General features: G+C 34.8%; 1 protein-coding gene across 1 annotated transcript in view; it reads right to left on the reverse strand.

The window, feature by feature from the left end:
- The window catches only part of SPEF2 (sperm flagellar 2), a 75,570-nt gene that overhangs the window by 44,817 nt on the left and 9,132 nt on the right, over positions 1 to 21,621 (reverse strand). The window contains 12 exon segments of the mRNA XM_030237344.2: positions 1,314 to 1,561; positions 2,049 to 2,152; positions 3,009 to 3,151; positions 3,645 to 3,723; positions 3,940 to 4,070; positions 4,560 to 4,776; positions 9,237 to 9,405; positions 10,663 to 10,850; positions 12,120 to 12,308; positions 17,488 to 17,704; positions 18,545 to 18,624; positions 19,640 to 19,780. Of these exon segments, the coding sequence (XP_030093204.2) occupies positions 1,314 to 1,561; positions 2,049 to 2,152; positions 3,009 to 3,151; positions 3,645 to 3,723; positions 3,940 to 4,070; positions 4,560 to 4,776; positions 9,237 to 9,405; positions 10,663 to 10,850; positions 12,120 to 12,308; positions 17,488 to 17,704; positions 18,545 to 18,624; positions 19,640 to 19,780 (1,906 nt within the window).

Raw genomic sequence — 21,621 nt, forward strand, 5'->3', positions numbered from 1 at the left:
CTATATTCCCCTTTTTCTTTCTCTCTCTCTTTCTCTATCTTTTTCTCTCCCTTAATCCCTCTATCGCATTTTGCTGTGGTCATTCAATAAAGGTGCATTTGTTTTGATTATAATTGCAAACCCCCTTGTACTGTGTTGGTTCTTTTTGCACCCTGAGATCCCCTACGAACCATCATGAAACCCGTCTGTAAGGTTGGATCGTGACATCTACTCAATCAGTTAGAAGATATTTTCCCAATTTCATCCGAAGTACCTACTTTTCACATTGAACAGACATCCCACTTCATTAAAAGACAAATTATTCTCTCTTTCTGAGTCTTCTTTAAATTTTAAAAAGCCTTTAATTAATTAGATTTTTAATTGTTCTTTTGACTCTTTCTATCATCACATTTACAACTTATGAAATAAATTCTGTGTGTATTTCTGAGATTATATTAAATATAACCACACTACAAGTTTTTTGGCAGCAAAAGTTCTTAAAATTAGCAATTTTCAAGTGTCTGTACATTTATCGTCACCAGATTTTTTTAGCAAAAGCTCTAAAGATTTTGTCCCACCCTCACTCCTACCCATACATAAAAGCTAAATGTAAATGGTGCTTTAACTCAAGCTATTTGCCGTCTATGTACTCCAATGAAAACAACAAAGAAGAATCTCCTCCTGATTTGGATAATACACAACATACTCATTTTAAAAACTTGTTTCAACAAGGTCTTAAAACGTGTGGTCTGGAAGTGAAGCAGCTCTCAAAAAGCCTTCAATGCATTTGCCTTGGTTGGCCAGAATTGACTTTGATTTCTGATCATTCACTAACTGAAGACAAGACAAAGGTGGTAATCAATAGGGAATTTATTCTGGCATTCTCAGGGAATGAATATTGGCACATCCCTCCGTTTATTTTTTCCTTTTTCCCTTTATACGTGTTTCTCCATAAGAAAAACACTATTTACAGACACTCACTTGTAATGCAGTATATTCTGCATCTATTATAACTTGTGTTTTTTTTCTGCTGCTGTTTTGTGTGATATCTAACACCACCCACTGTGCTATTTCAGCTGCAGTGAGAGTTTGAATACAAAAGAGAGTACAAATACAAAAAAGCATATACACATGCACTTGCACACTTCTGATCTGCCTTTGACTGAAACAAACAGAAGCATCTGAAATAACCTGGAAGTATTCAAGGCACAATTAACAAAAGTGATACTTTGAGACATACAGAAATTGTCTAGTAATGCTATTTTGCATTAATAACTACAACTTACAGATATCTGCTTGCCATTTTACTTTGTTAATACAAGTTGGAAACTTACACTTCACATTAGCTGCACGTTTCAGTACCAGACTGTCTGAAATATCCAATAATATAGAAACATCAAATGCAGGTGAGGTAGGAGGAGGCTGGTTAGGGGCTCTGGGATCTATAGCAAGGGACAGCTTTTCAGAAATCGGATCTTTTGCTTCGACATCAATCCCTGTATAGGATTTTTCAAATAGCTTTGCCTGATTAATTGTCATTGGAAACCCCTCCACAATCCACCCCTTCTCTGGTGGTATCTGGCTAAAAGGAAATGAAGAACCAGAATTACACAGTGAAATGATAGCTTAACAATAAAACTGAAAGAACAGTTTGCTCTAGCCATCATCCATTCTTAATTCAGTATGTTAAATTTCCTGATGCACACAGAATATGACAGATATTATTAGACTGTAAAGTAATAGATTTTAAATCAGAATAAAATAACATGAAGTCTAATTAAAGTGAAAAAATCAGAAACAAAAAAATTTTTGCTGTCTTGATAAATAAAGATTTCAAAACCACTCTATAGAGACTGCTCAGAGGTATAATTTAAGTTTTCTCAAATAACTCTTTTGCTAAAGTAGTAAATAGGAAAATCTATTTTATAATTTACAGTATACTAATGGAAGTAATATAACTTAAATCATATTAATGTAGGAACTTAAGTGCTAACTGCATTTCAGGGTAGTTGAGACAATTTTCTGTCAAACAAGAGTAGATAAAACCAAGTATCTATACAATTTCATACGTAATGGCTTCCAATAGGATGTCAACTAGTAATTCATCAGGAACACTTTCTCCATTCTTCAGCCACTTCTGTGATGCAGCACCAAGCTGGGCACGTACAGATAGCTGTGGAAGAGTGCAACGTATGCTCAGAATGTCCATAACAGTCATTGAAAAGAGTAATTGAAAAGTGCACAACCCCACTTTTTTATATCATATACTATTTATTTACTTATATTGCAGATGGTGGCTGTTATTTATCAATAACAGTTGGGGGGCAGGTCTATTAAGGAGAATAGACCATTTTTAATCGTAAAAAATGCCTAGTATAATTGAAACCTCCAGCAGATTTCCATGACTACATTAAAAAAAAATGCTTAAAAAAAAGATAGAGAAACCAAGGATATGAAGGCCAAGAAATTAGTATCAGGTGTTCTGGTTCTCAGCTTATTCTGATTTCCATTAGCTTATTTTCACCGATTATTTTATACAGCAGCACATAAAATCATTAGTTTTACAGGTATTCTTTTATTTCATAGCTCTGGAATTTTGAATGAGCAGAAGGCCAAAGAAGTCACTTCAAAGAATTAGAATTAATTAATTTTCTTATTTTTACCATAAAGAAATGAAACCTTGATATTGGATGAATTATTTACTTGACAGCAGCAAGCAGAAATACATTTTTGCTAAATCATAAATGACATAGAAAATACCACATCTTATGTAAATGTGAGATTTCACAAGAAGATATAGAATTTTAACAAGATGTGCAACATACATAGGAACAAATTTTCACTATAAGCCCTTTCAATATTTCAGAAAATACAAAAAATACTTTCACTATAAGCCCTTTTCATATTTCAGAAAATACAAAAAAATACTTGTAATTCAGAATGATGAAAAGGTGTCAAATTAACCTAACCATTTTAATTAATGTCTTTTTATAAAACAGAAACTTAGAAACTAAAATTGGACTACTAACCTTGGATTGGTCATCCTGACTGTTATCGGATTCAAATTCTTCATCCCTGGATTGGCCACCCTGACTCTTATCGGATTCAAATTCTTCCTGGCTTTCCTCCAGGGATGGATCCTTTTCAACAGGATAATTGTCTAAAACAGGTTCTAAAATAAAGTTTGATGATGCTATTACTATCAAATTCATTATCACAGATAAAAAATAAAAGTACATGGCTTGTTATTGTTCTTTGAACAAATCAATACAGAAGGTACATAAAATTGTTAGAATCATAGTAGCATTGAGAAATTCAGGCTGGAAGCAATTCTCAATGTCACCTGGTTCAAATACAATCTTCTGCTCAAAATGGCATCACTTATAAAGTCAGACCAGGTTTCTCAGTTGTTTACCCCATGTGACATGGAAAACCTACCAAGACAGAGACTACACTACCTCTCCCGCAAATTTGTTTCAGTTTTCGTTTTCCTCATGGGGAAAAGGTCTTGTCTTATGTCTAGGCAGAAGGGTAACAAAAAGGTGTTTTGCAGATCTCTCCACAAAAGGAGGGCTGGGGAAAATGTCTGCTGGGACATGCAAATGACTGGGGTATTCCAAGGGCCTGAGACACACAGGAGAATCTGTGCAACAAAAAATACTCACCTGTGGTAAGTTCAGTTGTGGGTTCTGTTTGGAGTTCCTCTGGAAGATTTGGTGATGAATTTGGTAAGCTCTCCTGGGCCTTGTATCAAATATGACAAGAAATGAATTAGAATAAAAATTACATCTGACAGAAAAAACAAGCCTGTAAATTCAAGGTGATTCTTCCAGTCTTACCTGTCAAAACTTAGCGTTAAGTTTAAAATTGAGTAAAAAAATTCAAACATGGTTTTTTCCTTACACATCTCATTCCCATCTACCTGTCAGAGCCAATACCAAAATCAGAGAATATACTTACGTCATCTTGCTCTCCAGAACTCTCTGCTTCCTGTGAAATTATGCTGGATTCACTTTTCATTTCATTATTATGAAAAGCTTCAATGGCCTCCTGAACCAGAGTACCAACAGATAGTACCTGAATATTGCAAACTAATACACAAAAATATTAGATAGCTACAGTATGAGTTGAGTACACATACAGAGAAACTATTACAAGCAGTTTAATTATTGAAATTTAGGCTTCTAATATAAATTGTTTTCACTCTTTCTTCTCCGTAACTACTTCACAGTATCTATTGACAATAGGTATCTTGCTAGTCTCTTCCAAAACCAGTAGCCTCTTGCTAGTCTCTTCTAAAACTTCTCCAAAGAAGTTTACCAAAAGCATTTTCCAATTCTCAATGAAGAAGTATTAACATTACAGTACAATATTAATATTACTTGCAAGACCCAGTGCTTCTAAGTTTATTTTGGAATATAACAAAGGAATGACATGCAACCAACCCCAGCAAAATACAGATGCATCTGAGGTCCAATAATTATTAATGCAACGATTTGCCAAAACAATTTTAATTTAAGAGTGGGATTTTAACACAAACATTTTAAAGAATTTTAGGCAAATAAACAAACAACCTCTACCTTTTTCAATAAACTTTGCACAGGTAGTTTTTCCACTAAATATTTTTCCCAAAATACATCCCTTGACGGGAAATGAAGGAAATTCACGTGAAGATTTGGGTTTTGGAGGATAGAACATTTCCATCAGTCTACGAAGCACATGACCCAATATGTTATTATTAAGAGGAGGTTTGTTTTCACTGTTCTCTTCAGTTGGGCTCCATTCCCCTGTCATACTCTGTATAAATGACAAATTAGCAAATCTCAATATTGCTATAATCTTGCCTTCCATCTTTCTAAATATATGTACTTATTCACCTAAAAAATAATGAAATACTCAATAATAACATAGTTTTTAGAATAGAACCTCTTTAAAATCTATAATTATGTCATAACCATTAAATATTTATCAATAGTAACTAAGAACTAGTTGAGAGACAAGTACTTATATAAACATTTTCATAGATTCTGTGATTCTGCCTCTGGATGGATGCCACAGAGAAAACACAACAAAAGGTTCATGAGTTAAGGACAGGAAGAGATCACTCACCAGTTACATTATGGGCAGAACAGATTCGACCTGGAAAAACTGGTTCAATTTACTATGAATCAAAATCAGAGCAGGATAGTGAGTGCTAAAACAAATCCTACACTGTCCCCCCAGCCCTCCCTCCTTCCCAGGCTAAACTTTATTCCAAATTTTGTAGCTCCTCCTGCCCAGCAGAGAAGGAGAACAGGGAATGGGGTTATGTTCAATTGATCATGTTGCTTCTGCTTCTGCTTTCTCCTCAGAGTGGAACCTTCATCTGCTCCAGCATGCAGTCCCCTTTCCACAGGAGCCAGTTCTCTACCGATTTATGAGTCCTTCTCATGGGCTACAGTTCACAAACGGCTCCAGCTTGGTACCTTCCATGGGGTACAGCCTTCCATGAACACACTGCTTCAACATGAGTCCCCCATGGGGTCACAGGTCCTGTCAGCAAACCTCCTCCAGTTTCGCTGCTCTCTCCATGGACCACAGGTCCTGTCAGGAGCCTGTTCCAGCACAAGCTTCCCATGGAGTCAGAACCTCCTTCAGGCACATCCACCTGCTCCAGTGTGGGCTCCTCCAGGGGCTGCAGATGGATCTCTGCACCACCATGAGCTTCCATGGGTTAGAGTAGAATCTCAACAACAGCGCATGGAGCACTTCCTCTTCATCCTTCACCACTGACCTTGGTGTCTGCAGAGTTGTTCCTCTCACACCTTCTCACTCCTCTCTTCTCGGACATCTGCACAAAACCTTTATTTTCTTCTTAAATATTTTATCACAAAGGTGTCACTGCTATCCCTGGCTGGCTCAGCCTAGGCCAGTGATGGTTTCACCTTGGAGTCAGTGCTGGCATTGACTCAGTTGAACATGGGGGAAGCTTCCAGCAGATTTTCAGAGAAGCAACCCCTGCAGCTCCACTACCAGAACTTTAGCATGCAAATTTAATACAGATTCCTATATCACTTTTTGCATTCCATAAACATGAAAAATAATTCCACCAATACTATAGAATTAATCAGTAGCAGATTTTTGTATTAGAAATCCACTATCCTAATATTCTAACTCTAAAATTGGCCAACATTATTGCCCAGTACCACATTTTAATCTCTGAAAAATTCATTAATAAAGATTTCAAATATATGTATCTGCCTAACACACATTCAATAGAGAGAAAGAAAAAAAAAAAAAAAACAAAGCAAACAACTCAAACAAATTCAAACATCATTAAGGGAAGGAAATATCAAGTAGAAACTTCTAGTTCATCTACCCTGAGCTAAACAGAAATTTATCAGTTGTATGATTTACTAGGTTTTACTAGTAAAGATCATTTTACTGACAGTCACACTGGAAGAATGAAAGAAAGTAGTCCAAAGAATGGAACACAGAACTGTACTTTTACTCTACCAGTTTTGCATCTTATAGCACTAGGAAAGTCCAGCTGTCCTAGAGTTTATGCTGTGAGAAGCTAAAAGACATTTTAGTATGCAGAATATTACTAGTCCTGTATTAATATTCATTTGGTCAGAGGATATTAAACAGCTGTTTGGAAATGTGTAGACTAATAATACTTTCAATTAGATTCTAGTTTGTCACTTCATTTTGGGTGCACAACAAAGCTTTGAAGGCAAAGTCAAAGGTTTCCGCCAGGAACATTCCAAGCAGGAAAAAAGGAAGAAAAAACTGGTTCACAATGAGACTAGTAAAGCATGGTAAGAGATTGCACAGAGAGTCTGTGAAATCTCTATCCTTGGAATAATTGAAAGTTGACCAAACAATGCTAAAAACCTTACCTGACTCAGAAGGTGTCCCTTTTTTAAGCAAACCTTTAATCCAAACAATTGTGTCATTCTATAAATTAAATATTTCATCACCATCAACAGGAGTGAACAATGCTAAAGTTCTACTCAAAGATAAGGTTTTGAACTCATGTTCTGGGTAGAATATGCAACATTTTCCTGAATTTACTATCTAAACCATGTATTGCCATAGCATATATTCTACTAGTAGGACATGATCAATGCTTACTTTGAACACGTCTACTAGACAGAAAAAAACAATTTAATTATCAGTCTAAAATAAATTAAAATTAAAATTAGAAGTCACTTATTTTTAATCAGTATAAACAAATAAAGTAAATATTTTTGGGTTGCACCATATTCCCTCTCTATCATGTCTCAGAAAACATACTTCGTCATGTGTAATTGATAAGACACCCTTAAAAAAATCCAAATACTTGCACTATCTGAATAATTTATCTTTAAACCTATAGGTAGAGATGGATCAATTCTTTAAATTCTATCACACCTCTAGAAAAAATTAATTTCAAGTTGAATGGGTTCCCCCACTTTTCAGTTATCTTACCCTTTTAACCAGAAGATTGCTAGACTGTACCTCTCATGAGGTAAAATAGTTTACCTTTCAGAAACCAGTTTTCAGGCATCCAGGTGGGAGTTATGTAACTCCTGGTCAATACTTTTGAATGAAAGCAGCAATTATTTGAGCAGTACCTAATGCTATGCTTGGTTTTTGGTTATTGTATTAACTAATTAAGTGATTAACCACAACTTATAAAAAGGTAGTTTTAAAAAATATTCTCACAGTAAAATATAATATGTAATGTGCAATGGACTGATGGCACTGCAATTTCTTGTATTTTATTAAATACATCTGACACTTTTAGTTGGTATGCCTAATGTAGGCAAGGCATTCTTGAGAGTTGCAAAACTGCCTGTCCTGGGCTTTTTTCACAAATGTTAGGAAAATCTCTACAAACGTTGTGTGAATGACCTGCCAACAAATTTTTATCTAGAAGCAAGACTTTGAAAGAATTAGCTGTTCTAAAAAACTTAGGTTTTTAGAAGACTTAAGTATGAACTGGTGCCAACAATTTCACGTGTCATATGATGCCAGTTTTTGATGAATAATGATTCAGAAAGGTATAAGAATAACAACATCTGGGAATAAATTAATTACAAAGTAATTTGAGATAGCCTGGCAGGAAAAAAGAGGCCTTAAATGTGTCAATAAATTTTTCTGACATTCAGCGATGTTACACTTATAGAAGATTACTAAGACTTCATAATGTAAACAAAACTATGAGTGAAAAACTTAATTTTTCATCAGTAGTCTCTTTTTCCTGCCTATATTTTATGTCCTCCTTGCTGACTTCGTATATAGCCCTTTTTTCCCCAGAGAAAATAATCACAAAATTCCGACATGAGCTGGTATGCTGTGAATTAGGACCTTTTAAAGAGATAAATCAGAAAAGCATATGTTAAAAATGAAGCTACAGTAAATTGAGCCTTCAGGCATTCATCACAGAAACTCATAATGAATGTCTATATTCACTGCAAAACAAAAATGTACCAAGTGGCTCAGGATGTGGATAAAAATCATACATATATTGTAGCTATAAATCCCCAAGAAGAAAAAGACTGGGTATTTGCCATAATTTTGGCACATTCTACTCACCAAGCTATTTTAAAAGTCTAAATATGTAGTGGGATTTAATTAATATAACCATGAATATAATTTTTTAAAAACTGTACAATACATTTTAACAAGGAACCATCAATCCTTAATCTTTCAATTTTGAAATAACACTGATGTATTGAAAAGCTGATGACGTTAATATACCCTGTAAAATATTTGCTTGTATTCTAACAGAAGATTAAGAAAAATGTCAGCCATTTTTAATAATTTCCAAAAAAGGTTACTGTATTAAAACAAATAGTTCACTCAAACCAATAAATCTTGCTAGAGATTTTTCACTCAAATTGCTGAAATTAAGAGTTCAGGTTTTGTAACATGTCTAGTATTTAATTTTACTGCTTTTACTGGCTACATTCTGTTGCATTTTCCAATCTGGTAATATTAATTATACCTTTAAATTCAAATTAGCTGAAAATTCACTGCATTGTAATTAACATGTTGGTCCTACAACTCAAGAACTATAATTGAGGTTATATATAAGAATAGAATTATAACTGCTACTAACATCAAATACAGTTGTCATACAAAACATCAGGCAATGAAAAGAAAACGCTTGTCTAAACTTGACGATAGAAACCAGTAATAGAACAAAATGCAAGATCACAACATGAAGTTTATGATTATGAAAAAGCAAGGTGTATTATCTTCCATTACGCCTTATCAGTTTGGTGTACCTTGTATTCACCATAATCTTTTTCATCTAACAGACTCATTTTACTCAGCTCTACAAGTTGTTCTGGGCTAGGTTCATCTGACAAAGGTTGAATTGAGGCTTGTTCATATATTGGTTTTCCATTAAAAAAAAGTTCCTTCCAATCCAGCATCAGTTTTAGTGGAACACGGCTGCATAAAAATGAAAAAAGGAAAAAGAAAAAAAACCAGTTTTAAACCAAAAATTAGAGGTTTTGATATTTGACAATAGTGTATCCAAATTTACAAGAATTCCAATCATGAAACAAGCACATGCTAAACTAGTTATAGTTTATAATGCATCCTGTAATTATTACAGCATCTAAGTGTTTGTTTGCTTTTATGACAGCTGTAGGCACTTGTAGGCTTCAGTATTTTCACAAATGTGTCATCACACAATCTTTGGCTAGCAGAGCTGTGTAGAAACAGTTTTGCTATCACTACTTTTCCCTGCCCCAAAATAGTCTTTCCTTTTGTGCTGTAAAGCTTCCTCTTGCCAAAAAAAATCTATAGAATATTTTTTCCTCAAAGTCAAAATTAATTCAGAATCATATGAATTAAATTTTTTCTTTAGTTAGTAATTTCACTAAACTGTATGCCTAGGCTGACTATGTTACCACGTACTAAATAAGCCTAAATTTATATAATTCCTATTAAATAATCATATGTATTTCGTAGGGTTACTCTTTTATTATTTTAACATAAAATTACACTAAAAAGCAATAACATTTTGGCATACTTTCGAATACTGTAAGTCTAAACCCACAATCAAATCACTGATTATATAATGAAAGAACCACAGCAATAATGCCCCATTCCATGACATTTGAAACACTTCTATGGCACAGGCACTTGGACATTACTGCTGTTGTAGGACCTTCTCAGAAACCCTGTGCAATAAGGGCATGTCAGAAGAGAGAATCACAGCATGGAGGACTCAGAAGAATCTGGGCTCAGGTGATGTACGTTGGACACTCCAGGCAGTCTATATAACTTGGGAAATTCATCCTGTTTAAATCATTCTGAGGAAGTGTTCACCTTGTGAAGCAAACTAGGATGAGATGAGCACCATTCAGTTTTAATTTTTAACTAAGGAATTTGTTAATAAGAAAGGTAATCAGCAGTTCCACAAACTGTGTCACTAGTGGATTTTGGTCTCCTAAGAATTCAAGTCAGTTGAGTTTTCAAGAAATTATGTTAAGGCTGTAGCATTAGTCCACTCTGTATTACACACCAGTCAATCCTCATACAAAAATAATGTTACCATTCTCTTATTCAAACTAATTGCAGCTGCTATGCAAAATATCTGAGAAACTACATTATTTGCTATAATGCTTAAACTAGTCTGATTAATGCAGCCTGACAGCTACCTAACAGATGTTATTTTTGCTTAGAAGCAAAAATACTCACTTGTTCGTTAGTTGTTGATACTCTACTACTTTTGTCGAGATATCAATGATTTGGCCTATCATTTCCCAACACATAGAATAATGCTTTTTATAGCATGCCTGAGCTCTTTCAGCAGCAATTTTCTCATGGTGTTCTTTTTCTCTGGTTATTTTTTCTTCATTATCAATAGCTTCTTGTTTTGCAAGAGCCTAGAATTGTTTTTAAGGAAAAAATTTGAGACTGCAATGAAAATGAAAGGGCAGAAGTACACAGTCCCGAAAATGAAAACTAACTTAAGAAACAAGAGCAGCTCAATTCTCATCAGAGTTGCATAGCCAGCAGGCAGACTAACACATAAACGAATCTAAGTATTTTTATTCACTCTACAAATTCCCATTTGTTTGCTTTCTAAAATAGAATAAATAAAGGAGAAGCCCATTACTTCTTTTATTACAAACAAATTAAGACATATTCAGTCCTTGAGGGCAGTGAAATTGCAGCTTTCAGTGTAACAACCTGTTTAGAGCATGTAATTTATCTTACTAGATTCTAATCTTCAAATAATTTCATATTATTGGTATTCAATCTTTGAAAGATTTCTGGTCATGGCAGAAAATTATCAGTAGTTCCTGTTGTGTTGTGCTCCATCACCACCTCCTGGGATGGTGGCTGAAAGCATACTTAAAGAGATGATGTAATCAATGGCTATAGCTGCTGATTACATAGGATTCCAGCTGTGTTGAAGGATTTGGAGTTGCTGATCATTTTTGACAGAAGAAAAAAAATTCTAATATTACATTATGGCCTACTATGAGCATAGCACTTGGCAGTTTTCCACAGAATTATAAGCTCTTTTAATCAACTTAAAGCTTCAAAGAAGAAATTAGCACTCATGAGTTAAATTACTCCAGCATTTTTCAAAAATAGACTTTAACAGATTATATCTAAATGAAATTAAGAACATGATTCCTGAAAAAGGACCTTAGGTTATTATCCTATTGCCTCTGTGACACTGTGCCTTTTAAAACTCAGCACACAGAGATTGAACTTCCTATGAAGTTAAAATCGGTATGGAACAAAAATCAGACTTTCAGTTACTCAGCTTTATGCCTTATTACCGGATCATGGAACAACAGGATGATTTGTGTTGGAAGGGACCTTTAGAGACCAACTACTTCAAACCTGCTGCCGTGGGCAAGCCCAGCTTTCACTGGATCAGGTAGATTAGCTGTTCTTTCTCCCTGCAAAATTCCCCCAGACTTTTAACACAGTACAAAAGGCACTCAGTTACACAGTTGTAGTTACAGCCTTATTGCTTATAGCTTGTGACTTTGAAAAAAGGCAAAAGAATATATTTATCACTAAATCATCATGTCCCTGGAAAAGTCCTGAAGTCTAACAGTGAATAACACAAATTCCATTTTTTAACAGGAAGGTATTCTAGCACTCCTGCAGCAATTCAGAGATCAATCTTTTACCGCTTCTCTGTCAAGAGCTTCCTGGAACTCCTTCTGTCGTCTTTCTTCATATTGCTTTTCCCTGAAAATTCTATTTAGTCTTATCACCTCTTTTTCATGTCGAACATGCATGAGTTGAGTAGCAATCCTTCGCTCATGCTGAGATTGTTTTATTAGTCTGTAAATGAGCTGCTCCTCCCGATAAACCTTCTAAAAGATAAAAAAATAATAGTACTAAGCACAGCTGATAAACTATTTCCTAGAAAACTCACCAGTGTCTAATATGAGAAATAAGAATGCCATCATATGACGACATTCATCTGCTTACATTGGACATAAATTCAGAAAAACATTAAGATCTATTTATTGGTACAATTTGCACGCACTATGTAAGAATTCAAAATATGTCTTAACTGAGATATCCAGTAAAAATACATCTGGTCAGACTAACTCCATTTTAATGGGATTATTTCCCATGTGCAAAGACCCTGCAGAATATTTCAAATAACAGATTCTTATCTGAATATATATCCTTTCTTCAAATCATTAATTTAACCCTGTTATTCACCAGTCTTATTCTCAGCCATGATCTTCAGCATCCTTGAGCATCTATTTTCTACAGATTTGAAATTTTTTCTTCTTTTGGGGGAATTGGGTAATTATATTCTCCTTTCTTCTCTATTCAGCAGGCTGGGACTATGAGGAAGAACTCAAAATTGAACAAAATACAAGATTTCTGGGTAATAGTTCCAGTGTCCTTACTGAGACATGCATATAATATACTATGCAGTACTAAAGGAAATCATTCTGAACTATTGCTTGAGATGTGGTCTGTATGCACAGACACTTTGTAGGCTGTGAGTTGTTATTCTTCAAAGTATTCTTGAAACATAATAGTATCTTCTCACTGCTACTCTTCTCCAGACTTTTCTTCGTATCTAAACTAATGCCTAATCTAACATCAAGTTTTGCCTGACTATCACAGTCCAAAACTCCTTTTCAGTCTGAACAAAAACATCGCCTTGCCTTATAAGCATCATTGCCAAATACCAATGCTACAGCAGAATTCTAGAGGAAATTTCTGATTTGCTGAATATTTGCTTCTGATGCATCAAAACTGGTATGAAACGTATTCAAATTTCAGGACTTAGATTGGGATCTGATTTGAAGATCTCAAATTCATTCTCCTAAAAACAGTGGCACTAGTAAAGTCAGTTAGTAGTAATTAAAAAAAAAAACCAACCAAAAACCAAAACAAAAACAAAAAAAAAACCCCAAAACACACCAAAATAAAGTATCACTTCTATTTTCTTTCAATCTTTCTTTTTCCATCAGCTGTGACAGAGAGGGCAAAACACCTTATGTAACTTCACCTATAAATGAAAAATTCAACTTGATTCCATATGACATTATTTCTGAAAAAATTCTATGAAGAGGTCTATATCTGTCCTACACAATGGAGCAAGGATACCTGTAATAGAATTCTAATGCAAAGCATGACTGTTGCAGTTGCAATAATAAGAGAAGAACTTTCTAAATAATTTAGATATTTAATGTTGATGTTGGGGAAAAGCCAAACAAACAAATAAGCAAGCAAATCTCTTTTTATATTTTTAAAGTTCCTTTCCCTTCACAATTGCTGGAAATAAGTACATTCCAATAAAATTCTGGTGACTTGAAAATACTAAGCTACTATAAAAATATCTTACTATTTGCCTTATTTTAGCCAAAATGTGGGCTTTGCCCTCTGCTTTCTGAGTACTGAGTCTCAAGACAGTCCCCGTGACAAATGTGCACTCATCTCAGGCCTTAATCACAGAGTCCTTCACAGGGATGCTATATTATTTATCTACTAAGCTTTTCACTAAATGAAGATCTAATTTCAAATGTGTCTTGATTTTTTTTTAAATCAAACAATTTGTAAATTGTTTGTCTATGGAGGGATTTATCATCCTACATCCAACTGAAATGGAAAACAATGCAGTCATAACAACTTCACTCTATGTGTCACTTAATACAGCTCAGGTGATAAAATTTTCCAATAGTGCTGCCTACTGAAGAGTTAATCTATCCATTTTCTCTCACCTTCATGAGTGCAAGGCAATAACAGGGGGTACAGTGCCCTTTTCTGCCTCAATTCTACCCACTGTTTCATGGTACTTAGTATTTCAATTAAGATTTCAAAGAAGAGCAGAGGTTACACAATTTACTTCCTATTGCAAGTAAATGTCCTTATTTTTTTTTCACAAGTTGCTGCTTTCCCTCAACCACAAATTATTACAGCAGTAATAAGCCTTCACCAGTAGAAAACTGATGTTAAAATCCTTATTGACAGGGAATTGAAGGAGCCACCCTAACAGAGGTGGTTATTTGTCATACTCAAACAATCAATTGAATGGCGCAAACAATTGGTCCAATGAGAAATTAAAACACCTTCTTGTAGGTGAATTTCCTCTTCATAAAAGAAACTGGAAGATGCTCCTTTAGAATACTTCACAGCAGACAAAACAGATTTTCAGTAGAGAACTTCAATATTTTAAGTGATCAAATATTTTGGCATGCTCACTAGGCCTAAAGAGTGCCAGTAGGAAATTCTTCAGGAAGAAGAAAAACAGCAAAGGCATTTAACTCAAAACTATACAATAGACAAATAAGTATTCTGAACACCAAACTTCAAACTCATAGTTTCAAAAAGGATCCTCATTGGATGGAGGAGTGCAGCATTAGAAGCTATCTTTCACACAAAAAGGAATGCAGAAAGTACTCAAATCAAAGGCTGGCAAGGTTTGAAACTTCTGAACATACAAGGACACAAAATAAAAATTGCAGGAAAAGTTTTTGACCTAACGCTTTGTATCAACATCTTCGCAGAGAACTGTGAAGTGCTTGAAGACATCATAAACATCACAAGTGGGACAACTTAGTAAAACTTTGAAAATTACTTTTAAGAAAGCATAATAGATGCTTTTTTCAGTTTACCTACTTAAGACAACAGTGGCATCCAGTGGCCAAATGTTAACGTGTTTACATTTCATGTTGTTCATACATAGTTACTATATCACGTTTTTCTATTTTTCTATTTCCTTGTTTGATTTGTGAGACATTTCTGTGCTGTTGTGCAGTCATAAATGACCATTTTATGGCCAAAACTTGGAGCTTAGCACACAAAAATCTATTTGATTGACAGGTAATAAGCTAGTAACAATTTGTTTCTCCTCCCATTTTTCATGTTCTCAATTTCCTGCTGATAGCAAATTATGTCTGATAACTTTTTAAATCAGAGGGATAAAAACTGAACAGAGAATTACAAACAAGCACAAATCACCAATAATTTATTGAAATGGTGGAGATAAAGGTTCAGTTGGGCTGAAGACATACAACTGTCAAATACTTTCAACACCTGCCTATGAAAATCTGACTGGCATCATGCTGTGCTCCACCTAGAGTACTGTCACGTAATTGAAAAGTATTTTCTCTCCAAAGCTCCACCTTGCAGCATACCAAAAAAAGAAAATTTAACAAGATTATTAAAATAAACTTTTATAAACATGGAAACACATTACAGCATTCTGAAGGGATGAAATTCCTTTCACTCTAAATGATCCCATGCCATATTCAAGATTTATGCAGTGGAGGTAAAACTCAGACCTGAATGCATATAAACAGCTGCAATTTCAGTCAATAAACCCTTTCTGGTTCAACACTTCACAGATGGAAAAGCAATCGAACTATTTTCTATACCCATTAATTTTAAAAAGAAAACACCTCTGTTTGCTTCCCACTTCTCTTAAGTAACGTCTAATGTCTGAAATCTCACAAAGTTCCAACAAAACAGTTTTTCCTCTGTTAATTTAGAACTAAATTACTACTAAATATATTCTCTGATATGGTCAGATTACTGTTTCAGTCAAATGCTAATTTGTCTTTCCTTCTAGTCCCTGTAGTCTGTGATTTCAGTTGTTCATATAGCAAAGCTGATTTCTTTTTCCTGGGAAGCTAGGAACACTACTGCTAGTTTTCCCTTGATTTGGAGCCTCTCTTTGGCTCTCTTTGGAGCATTTTGGAGCCAGTCAGAGCTGCTGTATCCACCAAGTGCTGTGGAGACCAGTAGCCATAACTTTTAGAATCAGTGGTTCACACTGCTGGGCCTGCAAGAGCTGAGAGTAATTAAAGAGCAAGTTTTGGGACTGCAGTGATTCCAGGCAAGTGGGCTGTAAAACTTCTTAATGGCCTATGTGCATCAACAAGATGATATAAATCTCTTTGAACAGAAACTTGGAGACAGGTTATATGCAGAGATGGACTTAGGAGTCACTACTGGTGTTTTTCAAGAATGTAGGTCTGAGACAGATATTGAGAAGCATCTAACTTCTAAAGGTTTATCCCAACAAACTTTTTCTTAACGTTTCCAAAAAATAAATACCCAGACATTAGGTATCAAGGCTTTAAATATATATATATATATGTGCAATAGCTCATATTTTCAGAGATACTACACATCTGAAATGCTACTATTATGAGATATTATTATTACTAGTATTATTAGCATTACCAATAGAGATAGGCTCAACTATATATGTTCAAAACATACAAGGACTTATAGGGAAACACTGAAATAAAAAAAAAATGAGAAATCAAAAACCCCAGTAAGTTACAAGGCTCTGTTTTGATAGAATCATTATAAATGAGACAATCTGTGAAATTAGTAATCTAAAAGCTGCTTTTTAAAGGAGGACTGTATGAAGAAGAACCTTAAAAGGCTTGTGCTTTATGGGATAGGATTCAAATGTAATGATTTGCAACATTCATTTTTAGACACAAGACACATTCTCCAGAGACATATCTTGTATTTCATAACACATCAAACACCAAATCTCTGACCAGCAAATAAAATTTTGATTCTTTATATCACCCAGCAGAACCATTTCAGAATTCATCAGCCAAGATCAAAACCTTCATATGACACATTTGTAAATAAACGTTTTCAAACAAGGAATGCCATGTTTTGTTGTTTTTAAACAAGAATCTTCTTTAGAACCATTCTACATTTTGATAGCATAGGCTGTTCAAATTTTGGGGAGGGAGGCAGGGAATAGAAGGCAAGTCTGCAATAGATTTTTAATAATCTTTGTTCTGCTACCTTAATTTTATTCTTTTAAGTTTATAAGTATGGTATATGTCATAAGGGTGGTGATGAAGAATAGCCAACCTTCCATATTTTTCAAGGGTTAACATAAAAGAGATACTCAGACATAAGTGTGTATAAGTCCCTTTATCCCCTTCAAATTTTATTCAGCCTTCCAGAAGTACTCATTTCATATTTGTAAGCACATTTTAGATTACTAATTAAATGCACATGGACTATGTACTTCAGCATACAATTTCCCACCTCTTGAGCGTCATGTGCTGCTAACTGATCCATTAGCATTTTTCGTCGTCTCTTTGCTCGTTGCTCTCTAGCGAATGCATCTTCCTGTACATGTTTTTGTATTTTCCTTAAATATTCATCATCTGAATAAATACTTAACAGCTCAGTTCTTGTCTCTGTTATAGTTTCTAGACTTGCTTCTTGGAACTTCTGTGTTTGCAATAATTCTTGCATATCACTGGTTGAAAAAAAGAAAGATTGGAATAACAATTCTTAAGGGTCTTTTCACACACATGCATGTATGTGCAAGTCTAACAAACAGAATATTACTCTCTGGGTTCTGTGGCTACTTCTTGACAATGTCCACTAGGTCTAGAGGAAGTTTACAGCACTGACTTGGGCCAACTAATCATTCATTTCTTTGGCAATACAAAGCCAAATTCCACAGAAACAGGCAATCAGGATGGCTCATAGAATGCCAAAGAAAGCTGGCTTACTCCTCAATATAGCCATACACTCTGAGTAGGTTTGCAGCTACTAATCACAGGTTTACACACAGAAATATCCACAGCAGTATGTGAGTGTTACATCTTCTGAGTAGGGCATGCATATCACCAGGGGTGGCAGAATGAAAACTACTTGCAATTATTCAAAAAAAATCAACATACAGATAAGTTTCAGGATAAAAGTTACCTCTTTTCCCTTTGAAATGTGTTACTGGGTATGAAATGTGTTACTGCAAGTTCACAACCAATCCTATCTTGCTGCAAGGGTAACTAACCTTACAGACCCAATTACTGAAATGAACAGAGAAAAGATGCTTTTTGCCATGTCTTTCCTTGCTGCACATATGGCAAAAAGCAGCGGAGGAAGCTTGAGCTGTCCCTACTACAACTAGAGGTAACTTTAAGACACTGCAACTGTGTTGGACCTGAAATCAGTGTTAGTATAGCAGTCATTCAAAGGATAATCACAGTTTAAACTAAATGAAACATTACTCTTTCTTCAAGTAGGTGTCTACATAGCAGACACCTGACAGATCCTGCCTATTCTTAACAATTTAACATCCAAATGTTACCTGTCAGTCACATGGACATGTATTGCAGAGACATTTCCTGTCATAGACTTCTCAAACTTTTCTATCTCCTTGTATACGTTCTGAGGAAGTAACAGAGAATTTTATGTTTCCTTTCTCTTCACAAAGCAACATAAAGAAGGTTCAACAGAACAAGTACTAGGAAATTATTTTTATGTCATGTTAGTACAACAGAAATGCTTACACTGAAAATATTTTAAGCATCAGCTACATCAAGAATAAAGGCAAGATGATTTCCGTCTTTCTCCTTTCACTTCCTTCCCCTCTTGCCCTTTTCTAGCTACACTTACTTCCACAGCCAGAAAATCCTAGAATTTTACAGCTGTTCTTTCTGCAGGATAATTCCAATTTTGCATAGGGCTCTAGCAGAGTATGTAATTCTCACCATATGGGGATTTGAAACAAGATACTCTGTAATATGACCTGCTTTTGATTTAGTAGCTTGAATGTATTCCTAATAGTTATTCAAGTAACTGTCTTACTATAGGGCTATTAAACTCTAAATTTAAAGACATCTGTTACTGTTGCCCAGTTGTAAAAAGCAGTAATAGCTGCACCCCTAATGACAATACAATCCATGAACTTGAATTACAATCCATTAATTTTTTGGTACTACATAATGCAGAATTTTTTAAATTTTATTTAAGGTTATTGTCAATTTCAGCGGTTACTAGCATTTAATAGGGAGACAGTTTCATAATGTGTTATAAAACAGTTCAAACATTATGGTGCAAAATGTTATCATGCACAAATCAAAATGGAACATGATGTTTTTATTTAATGTATTCTTTCTAGTAGATTCATAGCTACTCTTGGTAAATTACTACCTATCTATTTCTCTTACATCAAAACATTTCTCTATTTCTCTTACATCAAAACAATTCTTATTTGAAAAAACCTGCAAAATCATAATTGTGTAAATATTCAGTCCAATTTTCACTCGTTGAATCATTATCATTTTGACAGTCAGTAGCTTTTGGATGGTGCAAGTACAGTATTTGCTATCATAAATGTTCCCAGAAATTGTGGTGTTTGAGTTAATGTAATTAGGATTAAAACAATATAGATGACAATTACCTCTGCTTCCCTTTTCTTCTTTAATAATCTTTTGTCTTCTAAAGATTTTATGGTGGGTCTTGATGGTTGTTTTTGAATCTGTATAACACCTGTTTGAATCCTGGCCATTATTTCACTTTGTCTCCTTCCTAGGTAACGCTGCTATGAAGCAAATATAATTAATCCAAAAATTATCCTCTAGGAAGAAACTAGAAGAGATTATCAGGCTCCAGACTTGAGCAGATGAGCAGCGCTTTAGAGACTTTTAGGGGCTTTCATTGAATTCTAGTTCTAGTAAGGTACCTGTTTCAGGACTGAATACAGCACAGAAAATGAGAATACCAGTTTCCTGGAACAGAAACTGAGAATACCATTAGGTAACACATTAGGCAACACTAGCACAGATGATCAAGAAGTAACAAACATATAAATTACACTCATTTAAAGTGCACCAGGCATGCAGGCAGGTAAAGGTGGAATAAAGAAGAAAAAATAGTTTTTATACAAAGAAGTCAAAGGTAGTTAAAAATATATAATATATCATAAGAGGTATTACAAATTTTCTTTTAAAGTGCTATTTTGAATATTTTATATATTGCTTGTATTTTCTTGTCTAGATACATGAAGGGGCATTTTTTTGCCATTCTTGTTCATGTAGTGGCAATAGAACAGCTAAATCACCACAGCAAGACTCCCTCTCCCTTCATTAGCCACATTAAATATATATCAAATTAGTCAACGACTTCATCAGTGTGGTTCAATACCCTGATACCTGGCCAGTTCCTCTGCATAAACTATAAACTCTGCTTTGGATGAGGGTTCCCATGTCTAAAGTAATGTCTTCTTCCTTTCTTACACCATCAGAAGAGCTACACAGAAGTACAAAACGTTCTGAGGCCAAACCCACTACAGATGCCCTTCTCCTGTCATTTTCCTGCTTTAGTACAATGCTCCATCTTTTCTTCACAAAAGAAGAATGACACAAAACTCTTTTACAAGGACATCTCAAATGCATACAAGTTGTGATATGTACACTTTGTCTTCAAATCTATAAATATTTTCCTTGCTTCACAATATGCAAATACTCTCAAGATTAAGTGATTTTTAAAAAGGAATGGTTTTAAGGTCTCATAAGAGTACATTGCTTTTATTTCCTTGCACACCTCTTTTCTTTGTTTCTCTATAGACATGAGCATGTAGCACAGAATCAGGAAGCCTTCACACTGGTTTTAATTAATTCATTAAGCACATAACCTTCAGAAAATACTTCTTAACTGTATAAAAATTACTAGTCACTTTTCAGTGTCTTGGGAGTTTTGCTCTTGGAGGTTCTGAGCTCTCAGCTGTTCTGCAACATGCACACAACTTCTCTTTTCTGTTACCATCTTGGATTTTGTTTCATTCTGATGTGCTACTACAGTTTTCAAATGCTAAACATCCTGCAGTGAAGAGTCAGAAACAGCAGTAAACATGTTAAGATATAGTAATTTTGACACCATTGCTTCAAACTGTATTTTTCTGTATTAATGTACACAGAAAAACGTACAAACATGTTTAAACCAAAAATCAGAACCAGCTCTGTAGAAAAGAGCTTAGAGATTTGAACTTGAATGATGCCAAACTTTGTTTAGTTGACAGAAAAGGACACCTCATTGCTCTGTACAGCTTCCTCTGGAGGGGAAGCACAGAGGGAGGTGCTGTACTCTTGTCCCTGGTATCCAGTAAGAGGACATGTGGAATAGAATTATAGAATGGTTTGGGTTGGAAGGGACTTTAAAGATCACCTAGTTCCAAGCCTCCTGCTCTAGGCATGGACACCTTCAACTAGACCAGGTTATTTAAAGTCCCAACCAGCCGGGCCTTTAACCCTTTCAGGGATGGGTAATCCACAACTTTTCTAGGAAACCTGCGCCAGTGCCTCACCAGATATCTAGTCTACTAGACATTTTCATAATATCTAGTCTAGATATTATGAAAATAGATATCTACTAGAGATCTTCATA

Source organism: Serinus canaria, chromosome Z (assembly GCF_022539315.1).
Source record: "Serinus canaria isolate serCan28SL12 chromosome Z, serCan2020, whole genome shotgun sequence".
Taxonomy (NCBI): Eukaryota; Metazoa; Chordata; class Aves; order Passeriformes; family Fringillidae; genus Serinus; species Serinus canaria.